The 24542-nt window shown below is 44.6% G+C and overlaps 1 protein-coding gene and 1 pseudogene across 1 annotated transcript in view; one reads left to right on the top strand and one right to left on the bottom strand.

Annotated features, from left to right (window-relative positions):
- LOC119179147 (uncharacterized) overlaps positions 1–21415 on the top strand; it is a 51155-nt gene extending 29740 nt beyond the window's left edge. Inside the window, exons 11-19 of the mRNA XM_037430218.2 lie at positions 2255–2315; positions 3467–3625; positions 5394–5596; positions 8967–9006; positions 10748–10830; positions 13902–13968; positions 14947–15040; positions 20495–20547; positions 21043–21415. Of these exons, the coding sequence (XP_037286115.2) occupies positions 2255–2315; positions 3467–3625; positions 5394–5596; positions 8967–9006; positions 10748–10830; positions 13902–13968; positions 14947–15040; positions 20495–20547; positions 21043–21318 (1036 nt within the window). The 3' untranslated portion in view covers positions 21319–21415. The remainder of the gene's footprint in view (positions 1–2254; positions 2316–3466; positions 3626–5393; positions 5597–8966; positions 9007–10747; positions 10831–13901; positions 13969–14946; positions 15041–20494; positions 20548–21042) is intronic.
- Positions 17372–19741, bottom strand: LOC142767541 (uncharacterized; annotated as a pseudogene).
- Positions 21416–24542: the final 3127 nt, after the last annotated feature.

Below are 24542 nucleotides of genomic sequence, written 5' to 3'. Positions count from 1 at the left end.
AAAATGTCCGCTGCTTTCTATTCTTTCCCACTAGCGTCACGACGTGATTCTCACCCATGCATAGCGAGGCCATTGTGAAAAGCACGCTGAAACACCTAAAACCGCTTTCGTGAACGAACCAAACAGTTGCATTGACACATTAACACGAGCAGCTGTCCGCTGAAGTGTATACGAGAACGCCGAGATGAAGGCAGGGTATCGTGGAGCGGTGACTTTATCATTATTCTATGCTATTCTTATCATCCATCACTCGCGGCTAGCTGATTTTGTTGATAATGCGGACGAACATCCACTCTGATTAGTTACCACACTGGCCAAGCGCAAACATAATGATAAGCATCGGAATCTGGAAAAGGCATCGTGCCGCGTTTGCACCAAGCAGCTGCTAGAAGGAAACCATGAACTGAGCTTCAGCTTCGGATCGTCTGCGGCTCAAAAGCAAGCCAGTGGCAAAACAAAAGTAGGGCAGTCTCATTGCCATCACTATCGAGCAATGGTTGTGCCCATGCTGGCTGAGCAGCAGCGGTTTCTGGTGGTGCCAATGCGTGTTTTAGACTTCGTTGACGCATTTTCAGGCTCTGAAAATGATATTTATGCATTGACTCCTATGGACTGCTGGCAGGGAATCGTAAATTTTTCATCGTAGCGGAGTTAGACTGTACCGTGTAAACCAAAATATAAGTCGAGATATTTTCAATAAAACAACTAGCTAAAGTCGCCCCTCGTCTTATATAGCGGTGTTTAGCCGACAGTGCACAGCTGTCTGGCAACATGTGGCTTGCATGTGCATAAGAAGCTGATTATATCTCTATTATTCTAAATCTGAACAATAATTTTTAAAACCACTCGATTCTTGGCCAATCCTTCATAGTGGGTATGCGCCATGATCAATAGATGAACAAGGACACGGCCATATTCACATTCGAATCCAATAGAAGCTTGTTTTTTTTTTCTCTCTTGTCTGTTTTTTGTGTTCGTGATTTGCCCCCGATCTTTTCTAAGTTCTCGCTCCACTTGACATTGTGTTTCATTTTTAGTGTTTTTTTTCTTTCGTTCACTGAATATGAGAAGCGGTATGAGAAGGCAGTACTCAGCTGCATTTAAACTAGATGTTGTTGAGTTCGCAGAAGCGAATAGGAATATGGCGGCTCAGGGCCGCTTTGGTGTATCATAAAAAAGCGTGCGCTATTGGAGGGTGCAGAAAGGGAAGCTGCAGATGTGCTATCCTTGCACATCTACAGCCAGATGTGCAATCCTTGCATATCTGGCTGGGTGCTTTCCGCCTGGCGTCCCTTGCCAGATTCCATGGTGGAAAATGCTTTTAAGAAATGTTCCATCATCAACTCATTGTATGGCACGGAAGACAACACACTGTGGGAGGTGGCCAGCGACAAACCCTTGTCTTCAGAAGACAGTGGTGCTTGGTCTGACGGATAGGAACAGTTGCGATGGTGGTTGAGGGGAGTTCCGACCATCGGGGTGCGGTGTGCCCAATTTGCAAATAAATGTCGGTCAGCAATTTTGGGTTGTTTTTCTTTTTTTTTTCGGTAACCTGAACTTTGGGGGTCGATTTATATTCCCACTCAACCTATAGTCCGATTTATACAGTATTTTAATTCACATGTAATCCTTTTGTAAAAATTGTTTCTCTGCGGTAAAGTGTTATTAAGCAGTCAAAAAACACATTTAGTGGAAATGCGCATTGCCCTGAAGTTCTACTTCAAAGTTAAATGAACATATTACCATCACATCATTTTTTATCTTTAAAAGCCTCTAATATTATCCGCTTATGTAATTTAAGTATGGCAAATTTTAGAACGTAACATATTTTTACAGGTTATCACTTGCATTCTACTCAAAGTCTAATCCTGCGACTATTCAAAGTTGTTTCCACTTCCTTTAAACTAAAAAAGTGGCACTGGCACAGGCTTCGTTTCAGTCTCAAAAAATATTGTGCAGGTTACTTAGGTCATGACAAATATGCCCATTTATTTATGTAAGATGTGATGCATACCATTCTAATTCAGTTCGAAACTATTTGACCGAAATTATTACTCGCTTGAACCGAAAATTCACTATTTGTGCAAGCCTACATTCTGCTCCTTTGTTTCGACCTGCTGAATAGGATAATCAGATGAGCATCAGTCTTCTCATTAGGATGAGCTTGATGAAACTTGACTGTATAACTCGCTATGATGTGAGTGTGCCGTGCTAAGAAGGTGTGTCATGGTTTGCCGTCCTTTCAACGTTGCAGTTCGGAGACGCCCAAGGTGCCCACCTTCTCCTCCAGGCCCATGGGAAAACACTCGTTTGAGGTGAGCATCGTTTGCAGTGTCTACCACCATCGTTAAGCTTTTGTTGCATGAGTAATGGCTGAATATGTCTTGCACTAATGTCACTATAACTTGTGAAAAGGTAAACGTACCTGACTAAGATCTGTCTGGCTGGGTAAAATTAAACGAATAAACAGACTCTCCTGCCATGTGTAGTCTATAGTGGTTAATAATGAAATTCAAAATTGTCTCTGCATTTCAAGACTCATTTGGTCTCTCTTCATTGTCCGGCCAACTCTAGAGATAGCGCATTTTGTGAAAGTTTGCTTGTCTCTCCTTCGTCATTCTTCCCGTCTTCCTTGTTACTGCACTGTTTTTTATATTGCATCTGTACCCAAATAAGGAAGCAGCGTAACAACAAGAATGGCTGCGGAGACTGAGATGAGCACTCACAAAATGCGCTAGCTTCGGAGTCGGCCGTCAATACCCACCATCGAGACAATTTTTCATTTGAATTAAAGCTTTGTGGTTGTGCGGATTTTCGCGGAAAGGTGTTTGCAGTATAGCATCAATATGCTGTAGTGAAACCACCTTTACAGGTGGATTACATGGGGATCAATATAAGCTTATTCATTTATTTCGTGTACTTTGAAATTTCCCCAATAATTTAAATTTGAATCAGAGCAAATGTTAATATTCATTCAAATATTTGTGCAATGCTAAATGAAACACATAAGGCAGACTAATTAATTACTGGTAGTTAAGGTGGTCTAAGATCGTTGATGATTGGCAATGTCTGTAATAAAATCAGGATGGTAATTTTCATCCTCATTAGCTATAAGCAAAGAAAAATTAGTTTTGTAAAGTGCAAGTCCCATGCCAAAGATAAGCGTGCAAACTTATGTTGCACGATTAATGTGCGGCAATAATACTGCGAAAAGTTGACAAAATGGGTCAGTGAAAAAAAAAAGCCAAGCAGTCAATTCATGGTGGGGGGAAGTGGGAAAGGAAGTTGAGGCTCGATTTCGTACTTGTAAAATTTGCGGTTCGAGCATAATTAGACGAAACAGGGCGTGTCGACTTTTATGGCGCTTTGTCAGCCCGCACCGTGCAGCTCCACTTTAAGTTCAAATGCCAGCTATCGACAAATGCCCCAATAAGCGGCAAAGCCAGCCCGTGGGATGCGTCTGCAGGCATGCACCCAGACAGATCCCGAGACGCCGCCGCCAGTGCGGCCACGCACCAGAGGCTTTGTGCCCGCAACGGAGAAGGTGTCAGTTAGCAACATCAGGACGTCGTCTCGCTTCGCGGACAACCTGCTGCTCGACACGGAAGAGGTGCCGTCTGCCAAGGTGAGGAAGAGGTTGTGCAGAACAGTGCACTTGTTGAAACACAGGTTACTGGGAGGTTACACAAAATAGTGCAACTTAACATTACAATCTTTCATAATTTACGTTGCATTAAAAAGTTCATCTCTAAATTATTTTACCTCTTACTAAATATAAATCATAAATCCAGTATGTATAATCCACCTCACTCTTGGCTGATCCCCCTGAATGGGTAGGGGCTAATACTTCAAGGGGCATCATCATCAGTTGCCTGGCTGTTTAAGCGCAGCTTCAATAACTTGCAGATTCTGGTGGTGGTGTATGCAATAAAAAACCCGATGTCGATGAGTGTAAAAAAATGTGGCCCACAAAGGTGCACCAGTCACATGCTCACACTGAAACCTGGATATAACGAAATATTAGTTATAACGAAGTAAACAAAATATAATCTTGAAATAGTCTTCGGAGTGTACCTTCATAACAAATTTTCCGATATAACGAGCTTATTCTTGTGGAAGACGCAACTTCGTTATAATGAGGTGTGAGTGTGTTTGTATGCGTCATTTTCCATCAATTGGTGCCCTCTCAAACGTGAACTTCTCAGCAATCAGCTGTTTATGGCGTGGCAATTGGATGTTTTATTGAAGTCACGTGTTTTAAACTGTGATATTTCATTGTTTCCTGGGTATGAACGTTGTTGCCTATAGCGATTGAAATTTTTCACTGCTGAGCATGTCAACGGAGGTTCAGTTTCAGCATGGAGGAAAGAAACAGTTGGGAAGGAGCATTGTGCAATGCGATAGGTACAAAGAGAGCAAGAAAAAAAAAAATTGGCCCTGTATTTGCATGTCGTGCTTCTGGAAAGAGTGAACAAAAGGTTTATTTGATGTTTTGCGCAAGAAAATCGGTGAATGGTATACTCGAGGCGCTGCGTTAGAGTGCCTCGAGCAAGAAGCGGAGGTGAACGAGCACATTAAGTCACGTCGCACGTGAGACATGAGCGCTATCTGGCAGTTATCTTGGAAAACGAAGCGCGCGTGCCCTGCACGCTCGTCTCAGAGGTGATAAAGTGTAGAACGCAAGGCGACAGGTAGGTGCCACCACCGTGTCGTCTTAGCAAAGCGTTAGAAGCGCTTGTCTTTTCGTGCAAGCGTTGCCTGGTCAGCGCAACGTGATAAATGCTACGGTCATTATAATTACTTATGTATGCTTTTTCTAGTAAGAGACACACGTACAAACTATTGACGTGCTGTTACGTTGCCTCAGATATGCGCGATTGCTTCTTGATTGACAATCGCGCAAGTATGAACGCTAAATCTTGAGCAATATTGGTGGGCGCTGCTGATGGGGTCGGCCATCTGGAGTATCGTTTGGCCACTTTGGTGCCGTTTAGGGTACCGTTAAGGGCAAACAAACAGAGAAATGTACAGACAGATGAAAAATTTTTGCATCGAAGGTCCCCAAGAAAGACTATCGTCCATAAAATAATATAAATCCAGCCTTGATCCTATGTTTAGTGTAAAGATGATGTAACGCTTTTCTCGGCATAGTGCTAAATCCTACAATAGTGTTCATGTGTAGGTTCGGGTGTAGTGGCAGTCGCAGCACCCTTGTCCACACTATGAGGCATTTATGAGTGTGAAACCTGAAAGTGTTGGCCAGCGCTGCTCCTAACCCTAATAGTCTTGTTAAACAAATAAAATAACCTTCTCTTTTCAGTTGTACACTTCAGAGTAATGTTTAAACATCAATGTGTGCCAGCTAGTCGAACTCTACATCTTGTTGCACGCAGGCGTCCTCAGCACGGGTCGTCCATCAGCCAACTGTCGTGACGGCACAGCAGCAGCAGCCCCTGCAGCAGGGTGCGATTGGCGATGGCAGTTTGCGGCGCACGGTGCGCCCCTGCAAGCCGGCCAGCCACTCTTACGGGGTGTCGCCCTTCATTCAGGGAGGTGCCAGCCGCATCATCTCTTCTGCAAACACCCAGCAGCACCGGTGAGTGTCACGTACATTGTTATAAATAACGAAGGGGCTGGGATGAGGGGGGGGGGTCCTGACACCCTTTCTGTTCAGATTTGGGACGACACTTTTTGCAAGTGTCCCTTCTTGAAAATAATATCACATGTTGACGATTATGCTGGTTTAATTCATATTTTGGTCTCAATGGTCATTAGTCATATTGTTAAGAAAATTGCGTATACAATTTTTTTTAAACGTCTGTTTACAATCTTGTGGTATCCACATTAAATTCCCCTTGACTGTGTAAAACCATAGTAATGCGATAGCGTTAAATAGCTCGTTTCGCTCAAGTCATCTTGTTCGTACTGGAAAGTTAATAAAAATGCAAATAAAATAAGCCAGAAAAATTTCCAGGTTTGAGTGAAGATCGAAACCAGGCTGTATGAGTGGTAAGCAGGTGTTCCATTACAGAGCCACGAGATTTATTGAAGCTGCTTTGGCAAAAACAAAAACATCGTAGGAAGGTCATGCAGGGGAAGGAACGTCTCAACGCATCATATATTGTGTGGCAGAAGCGTAGAATCCTGCCACGTGTCAAAATGTGCGAGTTTAGCAACAATGGGTGTCTCACCCATTATAGGGTGAGGTCCACCCATTATAAAACGCTCAGGTACGGTTAATCTTCAGTAGCAGCAGAACCATCATCAAAGTGAACAGCTGCATAGGGTTCACGTGTTGTTTTGCAGACGCAAAGTGGGCTTTTCGCTGATTCGCAAAAGAAATAATTATGGCATGGTGAGCACTTAACAATGGTGCTTGTAACAGCCATTAAATGATACTTTCGTTTCCTTACGGCACGGTTGAGGCAAGCACCAAGAATCGAAGCAGGCTAGCAGTTTATAAGGTGATGCACACGAGGCCAGATCACACTATTCGCGACCCACTCTTGAAGGCGAAGCTCAAGCGTCCTCCAATTTTTTTTCAAATTGCAGCTGCATTTCAACAAGTTTCCAGAAAGACTCATTAGTACAGTATAATTGCGTATAGTGTGAATCCTGTGTTCTTTCTTTTTGTTGAGAGCGTAGTTTAAATATTATATTATTTAAAAGAAAAGTAGATCAAAAAGACAAAATGGCCACCATTACAAGATCTGTGTCAACCTTTATTATATAAATTTTCTGAATTTACATCACATGTGACTGTCATCACAGTCACGAGACGCTGTGATGACAACTGACATACTATGTGCCTCGCTGAATGATGCAACTCTCCACCAGTCATGCTGTAAAAAAAGCAGGACAGGAGAGTGCAAACAAAGCAAATTGTAAAGCTTATGTGCCATCTTGAATGAGCTGTTGTAGTATTTTGCAACGTCTGATTTCGAGGACGCCTGAAATTCCGGACATGCTTGATTTCCCAAATTCATCTGTGACCCCATCAAGCTCCCCATAGATTCAGTGTACTAAAGAGTTTGAAATTCCGGACGTTTATAGCTTTAGCCAACCGATTTTCCGGACTTTTTACCGCTAACCCCAAACTTGAAGTCGTCATTTTGATCATTTTCAGGCCCTTGAACCCACCAGCCGCAGCTGTCGTACCCTTGAAACCAAAAATGCCGCAATTCAGCGCATGCTAATCTGTTTCCAGCCGTAGCTTCGGCCACATGGTGCTGTGCAGCCCACGAGTGCAGCCTGTGCTCCGACGGCGGGAAAAGCTACGTTGTTGACCTATGGTCTGCCGTCGGCATGCATGCAGGCTCTTGGAAGGCAGTTACGCAACACAACCCCCGAAACTGTTTTCTCCACGCGAGCTCGGAAGCCGAGACAGCCGTCTCGCCCGGAGTGAACAGCGTGTGCGACGAGCTTCCACCCGCGGACGTTTCTTTCGACGATCTGCACATTGCTGGTGTTAAGATTCCAGCTGGGATAACGCTTCAGGGCTTCTCAAGCGCTGATAAAAACCTTCAGCTGTTTCTTTTTTTAGTGCCCAAGTGTTTACAAATGCTGTAGCATCGGCCACATCAGATTTGTTTTAGGGGCGAAGCTCCCTGTCGATCCCATCATTGTCGTACGTAGCCACCGGGATGCGAGATGGCGATACTTGAAGTGTTCACTAGATGGACGCACGGACAGACCGACAGACTAGAAGACGGACAGACAGATGGACGCACGGATGGTCGCGCGGAAGGACGGAAACAAGAACGAACGGACGCACAGAAGCACTGACGGGCTGAGGGACGCGTCGCCCCACTCATCATCACTCGCTCCGTGGATATGCTGTGATTTTTTTCTTTTTTGTTTCTTTCAGCTCTTTCAGAGCCACCTAAATGATGCATTTGCTAAATTGCAATGAGAACCCTGTACTCCTGTTGCTACCCTCTCTGTTAATGAAAAATACCTATTTTCACATGCATTCATTTTTTCAGGCTGTGTGAATTTCTGTATGCTTTTGCCGTCCTTTGGGGGTCCGGGAAATCGGACATCGATTGTAGTAAGAAAATATCCAGTTTGTTCGGATGACATGTCCACAGAGATAATATTGTTGCACAATGCTATAAGGTTTTAAGCATCTACAATTGAAATTACTTTTGTTTGTATTTTCAAGCGTGTATTTTCAGCTGCAGTGCATTGTTCCAGTCTGATCCTCATGTTTCTCTAACAAATCTAAGACGGAAGCTCAGGGCAAGATGAATGCTTGAAGTGATTAGAAATCGTTGAACAGGTAATGTTGCTGAAGCCACTGCATTGACAAGGAGGCCTTCTCTGAGAAGAGACCCTGATAAAGGCTTTTGTCGAAATGGCTCCAGCTGCTTTCTTTGTTCGTTTTCTTCCCAGCATGTGACATATACAGGAGTGCCTTGACTGCACTGATGGATGAATGAAAAAACTTTATTAAGATTCAATAGGTCGTTCCAGTGTTCTAGCATGAAGCAGGCCGCTCCCACATTGAGTCCAAAAGACCTAGCCTTTCAGCCGCTTCGCGGGCCCGTTGGGCTGTCCATAATTGTCCCTCTAATGTAGTACTGCGCAAAGCTGCGCCCCGTCGTCCTTCAGTATTTTCCTAGTCGCTGCGTAACGCGGAGCTACGCCAGAGCATCTGAGCAAGATCTACGGTGTCGTGGCATTTATCACATGTTGTAGGAACACACAACTCCGGATAAATCCTGCTAATTAACAGCAGGTTCGGATAGGTTCTTGTTAGTAATCGCCTGAGTGCAGTGGCCTGAGCTCTGTTTACTTTATTGTTTGGAGGGGGGAAGACTCTACGTCATAGATAGAAATGTTTTGTTAGCTCGTACGAAATGAGGTGACCCTTGCATGTTGAAACCTCAGCATCTTGTGCCATTGTGACACAGTTAGTATGCATATCAACACCATAGTTCCTGACCATTGTGTCTCTCTTGCAGCACCACAATGGATACCTCCTCCAGCACGTACAATGCTGAGGTGAGTGCCACTACTTTTCATTCCTTCAAGAAAATTTTCCTTTTGAAGAGGAATTTCTAGCTAAAAAATATTGGCAAAGAGGAAATATCAGTGCAAAGAATTTTAAGAATTACGGTATGAAGTTAATCAATGGAAGCTCTGAGTTCCTGTTCTTCTGAATGCAACTACTAATTCGGTTTGTGTCTAACCACCGCTTGGTTAGACAGCAATTTCACTGGAGAAATTGAGGTGTCTTATAAACTTTTAACACCGTCTTAACAAAGTCACACTGTCCCGATTGCACTGAATACTAATGAAGCACAGGAAACTCGACTATAACAATGTTTCTTGTAGAGTTTTAAGAATTATATTGTTTAGCAAAGCTATGATAGTTAATTACCAGATGAAGTTACTGTATAGCTCAAATGGCATTGTGTATTTCTTGCACATTGTCACTAAGCATCCCTAGAAATAGAAATTTACAGTTGCATTTTAGTTAAATGGTATCCCAGTAATTACAATATTGCCATGGACATTTTTTATCTTCACATTTTTTTTTATTCGGTTTTCACCCACAAAGCCTGGGTCAGGAATGCTCAGTGCTAACTGCACCTCATTGTTCGAGAAGGTTCGCGATCATTGTAGATCGTTCTGCTAAGATTGCTCGCAAGAAACGAACACTTGAGATTATTCCAAAGCTTGCGTAAAGACCAGTAATAAGGCTAGAATATTCGACAGCAGATTTATAAATGCCACCGTGCTTCACCACTTGTCAGCTGATCAACGGCCGGCGCTCTGTTCGCTGCTATCAGTGCTGTGCGTATGTATCGCTGTATCCTGACTTTCGTTGACCGCCGACAGGTTCGGCCGAATAACCAGTTTCATCTTCGACCTACAGTCTGCTCCCTTCGTCGCGACGTCGGGACCCAGTGGGAATATGGAGTAGCATTTAATATTAGACACATCAAGCTTGGCATTAACAAACTTCATTGAATTATTCCATCATTGAAGTGAAATACAGTGTAGCCTTGCTGTAACTACATTCTCGACATAACGAAGTATCTCACTCCTCACATGTTCATAGAGTTGTATGTATTTCGTACTTCAATATTACGAAACGTGTTTGTCCATGGTTTCAGCGCTTTTTCAGTGCTGCTGCACAAGAAGACCTAGGCAATAAACGGAAACTTGTGCTGGGGCCAGTGGTCATATGATCAAGTTGCACACGGTTCTCACAAACACATTTTTCAAATCTCAAGCCGTGCTACAGAGAGCGGCTGCTAAGGCGGAGCGTTGCACTTTCCATCAGAACGTCGAGGAAAGACTGCGGCTCAACGCTGTCCTCGCCTTTCTAGGGGTGGAAACGGAAGAGTGTGCGGCGGATCTGTTGCATGCAGGAGCCCTGGCAAGCACACTATTTTACCCTCTGTACACAGCGTAGCTCCGTGTTTTGTATCGCACTTGCCGTTAGGTCAACGCGCAAAGCGACAAGCTATAATTAGCCCTAAAGGCAGGAGTACTAAGCTTGATAAGTTATTTTTTTGGCGGTTGTTCAGGAAACGTTCTGTCGTAATAGGTGTACTGTTCCTTTCAAACTGTTTCTGCTATGAACATTTCTACGCTTACCAACGGCAATTAGCTACTGTGGCTTCTTCTATGTAACTTCAGTGCTGCCTTTCATACTGCTCCCAAACCTACTGTGCAGTTTTCTCGCAGACACCTATAAGCTGCTTACAGTTCTGTGCCTGACATAACTGTTCAGGTGTCCAGTCAGCAGCAGCAGTGGCGTGTGCGTCAGGGAATGACGGAGACCCGCCACCGCCAGAAGACCACATTTGCTTCCAGGTTGGTGGGCTGCCTTCGCTTAGTTACTACTACACTCAAACTTCAATATAACGAACTCGGATACCACAAAATATTGGTTATAGTGAAGTAAGTGAAGAATCACTTTGTAACAGGCAGTGTTGAGAAATTACCCTTACAACAAATTTTTCGATGTAAAGAACTTATTTTTGTGTAAAATGCGACTTCATTGCAAGCAGGCACGAATGTACTTCAATGCACTGCGTGCAGCTCCTGCCAACCGAGAAATAGCTAGAGAATTGGGCTCTTCAATTTTCAAAACCTCTGGCAGCTCTCTGGCAGTCAGAGCTAGCCAGAGAGTCAGTTAGCTAGTTCCGGTCTGGACAGGAAATAGCGTCGTGGTCACGTGTGTACGTAACCCAAGACAACCCGGAGCTGCCCGAAGATCGCAAAATCGAATGCTGGGACAGCTAGCGTAATCAAACTCTACCGTCGTGGCGGCAAACAAAACAATGTGCCACATGCATGTTTGTTTATTTCTGCATTGTCCACTTGGAAATAAGTAGCTAAGCTCGCCAAAAAGCTCAAATAATATCTTCGAGCGTACGCATTAGGGTACAACTTATTATGCTCGCACGTTGACTCGCCGCGTCTGCGAACGAAACAGCGAGTTGGCGTATGCCTCCTCGAGATTGATGCAAGGTGAGCTGACGAGCCACTGATGGCTTAACAAGCTCAGGTCGTTTTAGTGCATAGTACAGTCACTGCACTACACGACGCGAAATCACTCGAAAGTTATCGTGTTTTCAAAAGAGCTCAAGAACTCCTGCTCAGGGAGAATACCTGCTCAGCTATCGTGTAGTATACGTCGCAAACACGCATTAACCAACTTACGTTTTTGTCTAAAGTTTAGACATGCGTAGGTATCTGTACTAAGAGTGCGCGTCATATCTAAATTAAACCTTTCATGACACATTTTCGACCAGTTTAGGGACTTGCCGGGGCCTGTTTTTCAGTTCTAAGTGGCACTTATATGTATATCAGCTTTGATTCTACCTACTTGGTCATAAGCGTACATACCACGTGGCATTATTACGAAGAGGTGAAAAACGACACAGCCGTCAATACAATGGGCAATGAAAGGATGTATACATTTCTGAATCCATTTGTTTTGTTTTTTTCCTCGCGTCGTAGCGTATATCATACTACATATGCTGGTCCATAGATCGAAGTGTGTTTGCACATTGTTTGCCACCAGCGAGCATCACACATTTGAAGACAACAGTCACAATCTAGGGCCTTCTAAGATCACCATCAAAGATCGATCAAGTTCTATGAAGTTCACGCATGAAAACATTCGACGGAGCAAGCTAGTTCGACCATAAACGTCTTCGCTAAGTGCACAGAAAGCAGGCAAAGCTCCACAAACGACCTCTCCGAAAGAAAAAAGAAAAACAACTCCGAAGTTGTTTCCATGCGTGCGTACGAGCGTATCGTACATAACTTTTGAGGCATGTGCACGACGCAGTTAGTAGGCAACAGTTTGCCGCGCTGTTTACAGGAGAAAGCTTCACGGGAAACATAACAAAAGCGATGAACAGTAGCTTCAAACACTTGGCGCCACTCTGAATCGCCTCATCTCGCAAGGCGCAACAGGCTTTAGAAGATAACGCCACGTGTAATGACGAACAAAGGCGCAGTCCCCAAGCTCCCACATTGCAATCCATCGAGTCCTCACAAAGATGGCGCCGAATGCGTATCGGTACCTTTTCGGCGTCTGCTAGCCCGAAACCTGCCCGACACCTTCCAGAGAGCTTCCACGACTAAATTGTCCTGGAAGCATCTGGCGACTCTTGGGCTCCCCGCGAGTAACCAGAACCGTCCAACCCGAGAAAAACGAACGCCAATCGGAAGTGCGCCGCGAGGGGGACAGAGCAGTCCAAAAAAAACAAGCGCGCTCTGGCTGGCTTTGGCAGCCCGTGAATAGCTAGAAGTTCAAAATCGTAGAGCTCCAATGTTTAGTTTCAATTCGGTTGATATTGTAGAAAATTGGTGTATGTGCACGCACATGTCCGAGCATTTATGTATTGCCGCAGCAATGCATGTTGACAGTGCCGTATGTACTTTATGCACTGAAGAAAAGCTGTTTGCCATTAGCAAATTGTAAGCAGTGCAGGAATGTCTTTCAGGCCTCAATCATTTTGCTCTTCCTGCCATTTCCGTAACCGGTGTAGAATGAATAATTGATATGTGGGGTTTAACATCCCAAAACCACCATATGATTATGAGAGACACCGTAGTGGAGGGCTCCGGAAATTTCGACCACCTGGGGTTCTTTAACGTGCACCCAAATCTGAGCACACGGACCTACAACATTTCCGCCTCCATCAGAAATGCAGCCGCCGCAGCCTAGATTTGACCGCGACCTGCGGGTCAGCAGCCGAGTACCTTAGCCACTAGACCACCGCGGCGGAACGTGTAGAATGAATAAAGCTTTCTACTTTGAATTTAGGTTATCTGTATACAGGCATACATTATTCACTGAGATAAAAATGTTTTTCACTGACATTGATAATATTCTATAGTTCCTGTGTAAGGGTTTAATTTGCAAGATTTATTTACATAATTTTCAGTGTTTTAAGGTCAGCCTTGTGAATCAAGAATGATAGGCGTAACAAAAACAAAAATCTGAAGAGAGCAGAGTGGCTCAGAATTAGTGGATATTGTAGCTGGATATAGACAGAACAAGTGGACTAGGGCCAGCCACACAGTGTATCAGACACGACGACCATTGGTCAGTTGGAGCAGCAAGGAAATAGTTACCGACAATTGGGAAATGCTGCTGCAGATGGCAGCGAGTTGGATGGAGGGACACAATCAAGAAGTGGAACTGGTTCGCAAAAGATGAGGTAGCTTGGCGTTTATAGGGAATGGCTTTTGTGCTGCAATGGACATAAATTAAGACTGATAATGATGATGACGCAAAATGTATGGTATATGCTTTTATTGCAGTCTCTCTTCTTCTTTTCTTTTTTTTTTTTTTTTCTTGTCTTGACTACGAATGAGGTGCTAAGTTCGGTGTTAAGACTCGACTTCCTGTCCCTCCCCACCAGGGGCACCAATGTCTGCCGCGTGGATGATGCCATCCTGGAGGGTCTTGGAGATGGCGAGCGATACCACGTAAGACAAATGCTGCCTGTCACCCGCCAGTCGTATTGAAGAAAACGCGGTTGTTGAAATTTATTTGAGTTTAAGGGAAGCACGAAGGGAAGAAATGTAAATTTTAAGGGCTTATTTTTTTTGCTGAACACTATGTTATTGAGAACTAATAGACAACGATGCCAGGAGAAGTATAGGGGATGTTATTATGAGTAATTGTAATGTAAATGTAAAGAAATAAAAATGGACAAAAAGGTTACCTGCCGCCAGCAGGGAGCAATCTAGTGATTTTCTAATAACACATGTGATGTTCTACCACTGAGCTATGGCGACGGTCATCACTCTGTCCACTTTATAGGGTATATACAGTTGACTCTTACGAAACGGAATGTGAAAAGACCAGGAATTTGTTTATTTAGCAGAGGTACTGTTTTAATGCAAAATAGTGTGATTACCGAGTAAAACTAGAGGCGTGTTAATTGAAATCGAGCTGTGCTAAGTTCTTTGACAAAGCGGCAAGACCGTGTCTTTTTGCAGCTTAAGCAGCGCCCTGTGTTCTATTACTATTTTTTTTTACATTTGTACTTGTTGAACGTCAAGTGCGCAGTCCAGACCTTTTTCTACGAAAGCTTCAGGACTCCTCGTCGACCGGCACTGGGGCACCGAAATCGTGAGGCCGCACCCCACCGCCACCGATATTGCCTCAACAAGGCAACCTTTGACGGCGACATTGATGGAAGAAGAGCAGTGTGTCGCTTTGTGGAGGGTGCAGAATATTAGCACGAAACGAATCCTGTCAGAAGCACTCGTTTCATTTAAGCACTAGTTTCGTTTGCCGAGAGTATGCTGCATGTGCATTTGGGAAGCATGTAGCATTTGTTAGCTGCTGAAACAGAATTACGTCGCCAATAAACATGAACATTTATTACCTTCTAAATTGTATTTAAAACCAAGAAATGAAAGTTGAGATGAAGCATGGTGCATGCGGAATCATTGCAGAAGGAGTTGGTGGGCCGCTCGGTGTGTGCCGAGACATCGTCGCAGCCAAAGAAGCTCGAGGAGGAGGAAGAGAGGACTCTGATGGCCGACTTCTGTGAGGATGTTTATTTATACGCAGCAGTTAATCCTTTGTCAGTGCAAAGAAGTTACGATGATTGTGGTGCACACTTGAGTGACAGATACACCGCACCGTAGGCAGTGCTGCCTACTGTTGGTTTCCTTGTGTTTTTCTCAATTTTTATGTTGCGCTATGCAATTTCCCTGCAAGACGCACCATGCCGGAACTTCCAAATTTCTTGTACACTAAAGCATCAATATAATGAATTATCGGTGACGAATAGATTAGCAGTGACAAATAGCTTTGCCCTGAGTGTTCGAAACAATTGTTTATAATGAATTTTCAGATATGGAGAAGTATGTTTGTGGCAGATGAAAGTTTGTTATATTGAGGTTTGATATTCATTTTAAGCCTGACAATACATGGAACAATCTCATTAACGTTATTTTGTGTCTAGCTAATGCTCGCTCTGCCTGTTTTAAGTGTAACCTAGAGAATGCACCGACACAAACCCTCAGACATTACAACGATTCATATCAACAATGAATACCTCTATAATTCGGGATTCTATCACCTATCATGACTAACAAACAATATCCAGTCACTTGAGTAATGTGCCGTCCATTTCATGTTCTCAGATTATTCATGCTATTCTTGTGTAACATCTTTAGGAGAAAAACGCTGAAGTTGAACTGGTCACAAAACCATTGCAAAATGGCTTTTCCCACTCACTCTTTACGATCACACGTCTCTGTGCAATAGCTTTTTTAAAAGCACGTTCGGCTTTCACATTGCCTAGCTATTCATGTAACATCAAAGTGAACATTACAAAATATTCAAAATTGCATCGTGGTGCCAACAGTACTCATGTTTGACCGTTGCTGTGCCCCAATATGTAATTAGTGTGAGCTTAAACTGGCTGTTAGCTTGCTGCCTTTGTTCACGTGACAAGAGCACGGTCTTCTTTCTAGCTTATAATTTCCGTAAGTTGACAGACATCTGCCTACCGAGTCATCCTGGGTTCTGTCACTTGCCCTTGGATTTATCGAATTATTGTGTACATTGCATGAGTTGAAAACAGTTCTCTTGAAAACCTTATGCAAACGATAAGCCCTGGTGCATGCTAACATCAAAACACTTATACTCCGATACACGCTTATCTACTCAACGCTGCAGTGCACCTAAGTCATGAAAATGCTGTAGTTCTTGCATAAATCCCAAGTCGAAGTACGCAAAATAGTTGGCCTCTACACAAACAATAAAAAAACTACTAAGTAGTACAAGTTTTGACTAGAGGGGCTTGAGCTGCCTGCTGGCTTTGTCTTTGCGAAAACACGAAGTCGAGATGGTAAAAGAGAGGTTTTCAAAAACAGTTGAAATGAAGAATGGGGATTCATCTGCGGGCGTGCACGTTAAAATTCCAAGATTTGCCACCTTCGTTCTAACACTATATTATAGCATGCAAAGGAAGTGATGTTCCCAATGAAGCGCTGAAAAAAAAAACACATTTTAATAGATACCTATACTTGGGGATAACTCATCTTGGCAGTATTGTGGAAGATACAAAACTGAAACGCATGCCTACTGCTGCATTGACAAATAGTACCCGAGTTTACCGAATATTTTCTCATTTGCCTTGCAGACATAGATACTGCTTCAATTGTTATGAGAAAGAGACATTCACTGGAAGTCGTAGCTGAACAATAATTAATGTTTTCCTTACAAGAATTGTCTTCTTCTTCTTTCCATTTCTTAAACGGCACCGCGTTTTCTGCATGCCGTCTTTCCAGAGCAAACGTGGCGTACATGTGTGGGGTAATGTGCGGCCACAGACGCGCTGTTGAGCTGTCCAGGTACGATGCACTCTTGATATGACAGCGGAATGTATGCTGAATGAGCATTGTACCCCCCCCCCCCCCCCATTCACGCTTTTCGTGTGCATGCCTTTTTCTAAATGCGTTAAGGGGGGACAAACCTGTCGGAACAAACTTTCTTGTTTCTGGTTAGATCTTGATGAAAATTGGCACAGAGACCAAGAATGACCTCACAATGCTTCCATAAATATTTCAAGATGATATCATGACAACTTTCTGAGAAACAAATAATTTCATTACTGGACCTCGTGGAGCGGCTGGAGAGTTTAAAAAATGACATAGAAAGTTGGTAAACACTGTGTGCAGAGGTGAATGTATGCTGTAGGGGGCTGCATTTTCAAAATAATTTTTTTGCAACACTAAAATTTGTAGTTCATGTTTTCTCCACTAATACTTCAATGAGCACATTTGCACTACAAACAAGAAATCCTACCAAAAATTTTTAAAAGACTAAATTTTAAAAATAAGAACGCAGCCCCCCGAAACACAGTTCAAGGAGCATTACAAAAAAAAACAGAATCAAAATCTGTCAAGTAGTTGTGAAGATATCTGCTCCACGAGCTGAGCAACATGCCAAAAGAACAGTATTGAGAAAACGAGGTTCACAGTCTTGAGTCACGGTTTACATGCCTAATAGGCACCAGGGTTGTAGTCCTTAGTGTCCTTTGCAGTGCGGCGTCGCTTGGCCATCTGACCTTTAGCCTGATGAGCTTTCGCAGCCTTTTTTTTCCGCATGGCATCTTTTTCGGCTGCTCTACGAAGTGCATGGCATCCAGGTTGGAGACCAAGAGATGTGCAAAGTTGGGTGTAGGCAAGGAGGTTCCCAGCATTATACCTACAGATTGCTTCACTGACAGCAATTTCTGCGGCTATCAATTAAGCATGCTCTTCTTTGGGTGGAATTGACCAAATAATTGAGTGCAGGCTTTCGGCAGCATTTTGAGTTTTTTTGCCCTGGCACCGCGCAAGAAGCTGTGGGTCCGAAAGTCGCTGGTACACAGGCAGCAGGGCAGCGGCAACGTGTCGTCCCTGGTGGTACTTATGGGGTGGCTGCGGTTCACCTTTAGCTTCTGCAGCCCGGTGTCTGCACCAGCTATCAGGACCTGGTGGGCAAAGTTCGTGGTGTTGATCCTGGTCAGTCGAAGTGGTGTGGTAGAATGTAGCCATGACCGCTCGCTGCATATCCTCCACTTCAGCATGCTGCCTAAGGGCTTGGCCATAATAGTCAGTCAGTTGCTTGATCAAATTTTGTGTAAGGCCACCTTTTCCGCCGATATGTTGGTCTTTCTTGCTCTTTGTGACAATGGCCTGCAGGGCTGTGCCCATCCTCTTTTTAACATGATTGATACAATCTTCTTTCTTCAGGGGTATAAAACCGTAAGTGTGGTCCCGACACAGAGCTAAGAAAGTGCGGCTGTCTCCATCGCAAACGATGGTTGTGTAGCGTAGGTCATTTTTTTTTTAGTGAGCGCCGAAACAGTATGAGGGCCGCTTCGACCTCCATTTGGCCCGAGTTTGCCTCTGTGTTTTTCTGGCAAACATGTGCTTCCTTCCATTCACTGTAGCCGTCGTCGCCTTCTTTGGGGCCCACAGCACATCCATGACAGTAATTGGACAGGACAACACTGTCAAGCACTAATCCGGTGTAGAATTCAATGACCGTGCCCACGCCGATGTGGGACGCGTGGCCGCGTGTCATCCACGTCCCGTCGTACACCACCGTGACATTTTTGGTAGGTGTTCCCTCCATTTGGCTGTACACATTGCGAACGGCTGCAACAGCGTCGCAAAACACACGTGCTGCGGCTGCTGCGCCAGCAGGCCAAAATTCCCCCTTGAGATGCCTTTGAAGTCTTGTGGTGAATTCCCCTATGTGATACATTCATCACAGACCAAAAATCACTGAGTGCAGCTGATCCCTTTCCAATAGTTTTTATAGCTTGCATGGCCCGAATATTTACTTCAAATGACTTGCTGTTTTCCATTCGCGGCGACGACCACGCATTTTTCGCGTCCGCGTCACAAGCAGTGAGCACCATCTTTACCGCTAACCCGTGCTTAGTTCCATGCTTCATCTTGCGTCCCGGCTCTTTGCACTGCAGACACAGGGCACTGCCAAACAGACCATTCAGGACCGCGCGTTGTACGAGGAAAAACTCATCTTCGTCTTCCGTTTCGATCTTCGTCTTCCGTTTCGTCCCCTTGGTCCATCAGTGACATCTTGCGCTCCGTCGCAGACACTGCTCTTAGGGACTCCTGAACAGAGACTCGGCGCGTTCGCGAGATGCCTCCGCTGACACAAAACGAGGCTCTAATCGGGCCCGAATCAGGCTACTGGTGGTGCTAGTAGACGGCCTCGCATCCTCGCGCAAAGTACTTGGCTGAGCATCAGCGATGTCTACATCCTCGCGCGAAGTGCTAGGCTTAGCATCCGCGGCGTCTACATCCTCGCGCGAAGTGCTAGGCTTAGCATCCGCGATGTCTGCAGCCTGCGCGGAACGACGAACGGATGTTTCCTCAGACAGCACAAAGCACTGCTCCACAGGCATATTATGAACAGTTTCGTCGATGCTCGCGGATGATGCTCCGTACGTGCTGGTGCTCGGCTGCGAGTCCTCGTTGCGCCGCACGCCGTCGTCGCTGCTCGCAGAAGTTGCCGGACTGAATTTCTTTTTCACGATCGGCGGCTTCGGCTTACGAGCACCAAATCGCTGCGCAGTCTTGCGTTTCTTCTTGAACGATCGCCGGTCCATGATCGCATGCGGGAACAGATCTCAAAACTGCAATGCGCCAAACTGGATAACAACGTTTTTCTCCTTTCACGAGCGCCGGTCTTATCGCAGCACGCTGCGATCTCGAAACCACGCCGCAACGAGTTAAAAACACATGCAGTAAGCGGCCCGTCAGCGCGTAGAGCAGACGACCATTGTGCCGATTGCTACAAGCGACCGCACGGGCGACCAATGCGGAGCCGCCGTACAGTCACGTGACGCGCGTCGCCAATCGGAAACTGTTGTGATACCTTTACACTTTGGCTTGCTGTGGGCTTGCTCTTGCCTGGTTCAGCCGGCCGAGCCGGCAAATTTGAAACGGAAGAATCGCGCTATCCATAGAGACAAAGATGGCGGCGCTAGGTTACGTGGTTGCGGAGATATCGCGGTTCGAAAAACGCCGTTTTTTCGCAATTTCCGTGAAATTCATCGCCACCCTAGCTTCGATAAAAATTTTTTATGTCATTTCTACGCTGTTTTGAGGGACGAAACTTCGAAATTAGATAGAAAAGGGGTGACAAAATGTGAAAATGAGATTTTCAGAAAATCGATTTTTTGGCCAAATTTCGCGATGCCAAAGCCGCGTCCCCCCCTTAACAGTGCATGCAAGCAAAACTGAAATTGGCTGCAAGCTGTCATGCTTTTTGCAGAGTAACACGAATGCACAGAAGTCCTTGTCAAAGCCTTCGCTCCACTGCCAAGATAAGTTGTCACCGAGTATAACCTCCACCTTTAGTTGTCTTAGAGCTGGTAGTTCAGAGATCCGAGATATTTTTTTAATATACTGTAATAAGCACTGTGTTAATTTCTCACATCCATTTTATCCTTTTCCTGGTAAACGACAGCTCTACCTTCCGGCCTGGGAATGATGGGCGACGACAATGCCGAGAGCAGTGAGGTGAGTTTCTCGCATTTAATGCATTTGTACAAACTGCAAGGTTTATTTTTTAAAACCATCTTTGGGGCTCAGCTTGTCTATCTATACGGTCATGTAGAGGTCAATAATACGAGTACATGCCAGAAACCAAGATAGCAATTCTAAAATCCAGTGCGAAACAAACTAACGAGGTCTAAAATGATATAAACAACCGAAATAACTAAGAATCGCTGTCTGTCCGGGCCACAAGAGAGAAGGCGCCACCGCATCGGCAAGTGTGCAATTGCCAAGGGAATCGGTAAATTGCCCATGCTACACACATTATCAGGTTTCATGGTAGGGGGGCTGTATCAGGTGCAGGATTGAGAACTATACCAATACCCACACAAGAACAACATTAGTGACTTAAGCAAGAATTACATCAGCGCTACATTTACTGCAGAATCAGCGTCTTACCGTGGGGCTTTTTTTAATCCTTCCTTTGTCCCATGTCACAAACGAACGTTTGATGCGCAGGTCAAGTCAGTGCAGACGGAGCCCCACCACGCGTACAAGGTGGAGGTGGTCACCATGACGTGCCCGGTGATTCAGCACACTCTCACGGTCACCAGCACCAACCTGCTGACGGGCGAAACCACCGTGACCGAGGAGTCCACCGGGGCTGATGTGGTGCAGGTGCAGTGGAACCCCGACCAGATCAACATCACCACACCCGACACAAGCCTCAACGCGTCCGCCGTGGTGCCCGACGTCTCGCCAGCTGCGGTGCCATCAGCACAGGCGCAAGACTAGATCGCGCTCGCACATCTTTCATGTGCCTTGTGTTCGAAATTAAAACTGCCATTTCAGTGCCTTCGGAAACAGAAATAAAGTTCCTGTTCTCTTTCAACATATGTTGCATACAGTTCAGTACACTTCGATTGTAACATCGTAGTATTAACACAAACACTTAGTGAAGGAGTCTATCTTGGACATCTTTCAAAGCAAAGCCTGGATTATTGTTCACTGATAGGCTGCTCCAAGAGTAGCAACCTCTGTAGTGTTTTAGTGGTGTTCCAATCCAAAGTGCCCATAATGCAGGAATCTATTGGTGCCTCAACACAAGAGGTGCACGCTTGCTATACAAGGCACAGTTTCACTGATGATGAAAGGAGCACTATGAAGAATAACAATTTTTTTCTCGTGGCAGAAATTACCCTTTCGCTATACCAAAATCGTCACGCCCACTGCGAGAAGATGCTTGGTTGGCGAAAAAAAAAGCACAAATAAATGCGGGTGGGGACAACACCTTGAAGTACCCGCACCAATCGCCGTGATGTCGCAGGTTTTGACTGCGTCTGCTAACATCGCGATTTCAAAATGGCAAAAATGAAGTGTCCTCTGAGAGTGCCCGATACTTCGCATACAAAATTTTGTTAGCCAGTGTGGTTGAAGTTCGAATTAAGCATTTTGAAATATGTGGCCTCACATGCAGAGATTTCAGCGTGAGGTTGAAAAACAAACTGAGCCCTTGATTTTTAGTGTACAATTTATCCGTCATGACTGATTATTTCACTTCAGATTCTCTTCACGATGCAGAGGTTGTGGAAAGGTGCTCATCAGTTGGGCCACATCATTCTCGTAGCCCTCTTCACAGTCTGCTCAAAACAATACAGCCCGATTCTAGTTATACTCCACCCTGTTCACTCTTCTATTTGTGATGCTTCATACAACTCGTGCACAAAAGATTACGCCGAACAACCATCCTCATGTGCCATTGTGCTTCTGGTATAAAACTGCCAGTTCTGATTTTCAGTGCAAGGGCAAGTTTGAGTGCTGTGACACCTTCCGCGCAATGTCATATATAATGTAGGAGTATGAGGCTGAATCATTCCATTTTATTGTATACTTTTTTTTAAAAAGCAAAATTCTCAGGTGAGCAAGAAGTTCTCACGAACACACCAGCAGTTCTACTTTTATTTTAGCATAAACTGAACCGACGTACCTTTTTATTTAACTGTTTTCTTTTTTCCAATTGGTATACAGTAACACCTCGTTAACTCGAAGTCGTAAAATTCAGGAAAAATTTCAGGACATGGATTTTTGCGATAAGCAAAGTTGTGCTAATTGCCAGGAAAAATCTGCGCTTTTCAGAAAAATCACTACTACTTATCGGATCTTCAGCGGCAGTTTCTAATCTTTCCACCCATGCAGGTTTAGAGGAAAAAAAATAACATATAAGAGACTTTCACCGGCTGGGTTTTGCTGCACAGCCATACCATCAACACCGCTTCGTCTGGGAACTTTGACCCTCGAACCCACTTCTGCTGGCTGGAGAAGCTCTGCTGAAATCCATCCAGCATTTCCTGCTTGTTTTCCAGCATTATCGAAAGCGTCGACAAAGAGATGGCAAATTCCTGCGCGATGCTCGATTTCGTTCCGGCTTCCTTTCTCCACTTCCTTAATTAGGGCAACCATTTCTTCTAGCGTTAGCGACTTGCACTGCTTTGACGCCATGCTTGCCACACTCAAGCTAAGTTGGCGCTCCTCACAGTCGGAGAAAAATCTGTACTGCTCGGTGTGCACAGATGAACGGGAATCACACCTCAGAAAAAATCATGTGCACTGCACAATGCAAACAAATCAAACTACGCCAGGCGTGGGCAGAGGGCCTCCCTGCTCAGTGCATGCGTCACATGATGAGCCACAGGGTTGCTTGACAAAGTTGATATGTCACTGGGCTGAGGCTTCGTGCACTTCGCGTTCGTTCACCGAAAGGATCGACATAGTGGCAGGCACAACAAAATAAGAACAAAAATCAGCAGACTCCAGGCATGGCAGCATCGTGCGAATCTTGTGAAACAGTATGGCGGCGAAATTTTCAACCCGCTTCCAGTCAAGATTTCGGGTTATCCCAAACCTGACCCAAAAATACTTCAAGACAAAGGGAAAAGTATACATGGGAGGTATAGGAAAATGTTTGGTGCTGTGGAAAATCTCGGCTTAGCCAATTTTTGAAGATATGCGAGTTCGAGTTAACGAGGTAAGTCGAACACCTTTATAAGAAACACTGATGTAAGAGACAAATGGGTATAACAGACACCAGTGTGCCTACATTAAAACACGGGTTGATAGGAAAATGCACACGTTGTACCCTGCTTGTAAGAGTCATCTCATATGAAAGACAAGAATTGCTGCCCAGAGCAAGCCTCTTATAGAGGGGTTCGACTGTAGTTGCTTCCGCAATGCAGGTCAGGTCAGTTAATTACCTTGAAGGCCCCCTTTTCTTGGAGGGGCCTTTAAAGTTAACAACACGCAATGAACATAGTTTTCGGTGTTGAAGATGATCAATAATATGGTCTTGGAAGACAGATGATGAGGCGATGGTGACGATGTCCCGGGGAAGGCCGTTGTCTGTGGCTGCTCGAAAAAAAAAAAAAAGGATGCAGAAAAAGTAGTGGCGCGCGATAATGGGCCGTCGATAAGATATGCGTGACACAGCTGTTATATAATGTGGTTGATTGAGCAAAAATTCAAATAATTTGTGATAAAGTATGAAAGTTGCAGTGTGATGATGCCAAAAAAAGTGAAACTTAGCACACATGCGAGCACCAGTGGTTGTGCTGGTATCTACTGCAACTCATAGAGTCGACACGATATATCCACAGATCAATTTTCAATGGCCATACTCCCCGCCATCATTGCACAGGGAGTGTTATTTTACTGAGCTGTACTACTATGCTCATTATATAGTTTAATATTTACTGTTTGGCAGCTTCATTTTTCACTGTAGTGACCACCTGGTATCTATCAGAGGAGATTCTGTGTTCGCATTCTAGATGCCTTCATCTAGCCATAAACCAAGCCCGAACTCTGTAAGAAGCGCCTAAACTGCCTCAGCCCACTAAGCTAGTTTTTTCACTGGAGCAGAGACATCTTCGCAACAAAGAATGTAGAAAACTTGCAGTAAGCTCGTCATTTTATTCGTAAAACTCACCATAAGCATCATGTTGTGAGATTTCAACAGGAGGCGTCGA

Source organism: Rhipicephalus microplus, chromosome 7 (assembly GCF_043290135.1).
Source record: "Rhipicephalus microplus isolate Deutch F79 chromosome 7, USDA_Rmic, whole genome shotgun sequence".
NCBI classification, from domain to species: domain Eukaryota; kingdom Metazoa; phylum Arthropoda; class Arachnida; order Ixodida; family Ixodidae; genus Rhipicephalus; species Rhipicephalus microplus.
This window is presented reverse-complemented; position numbering and strand designations above follow the sequence as displayed.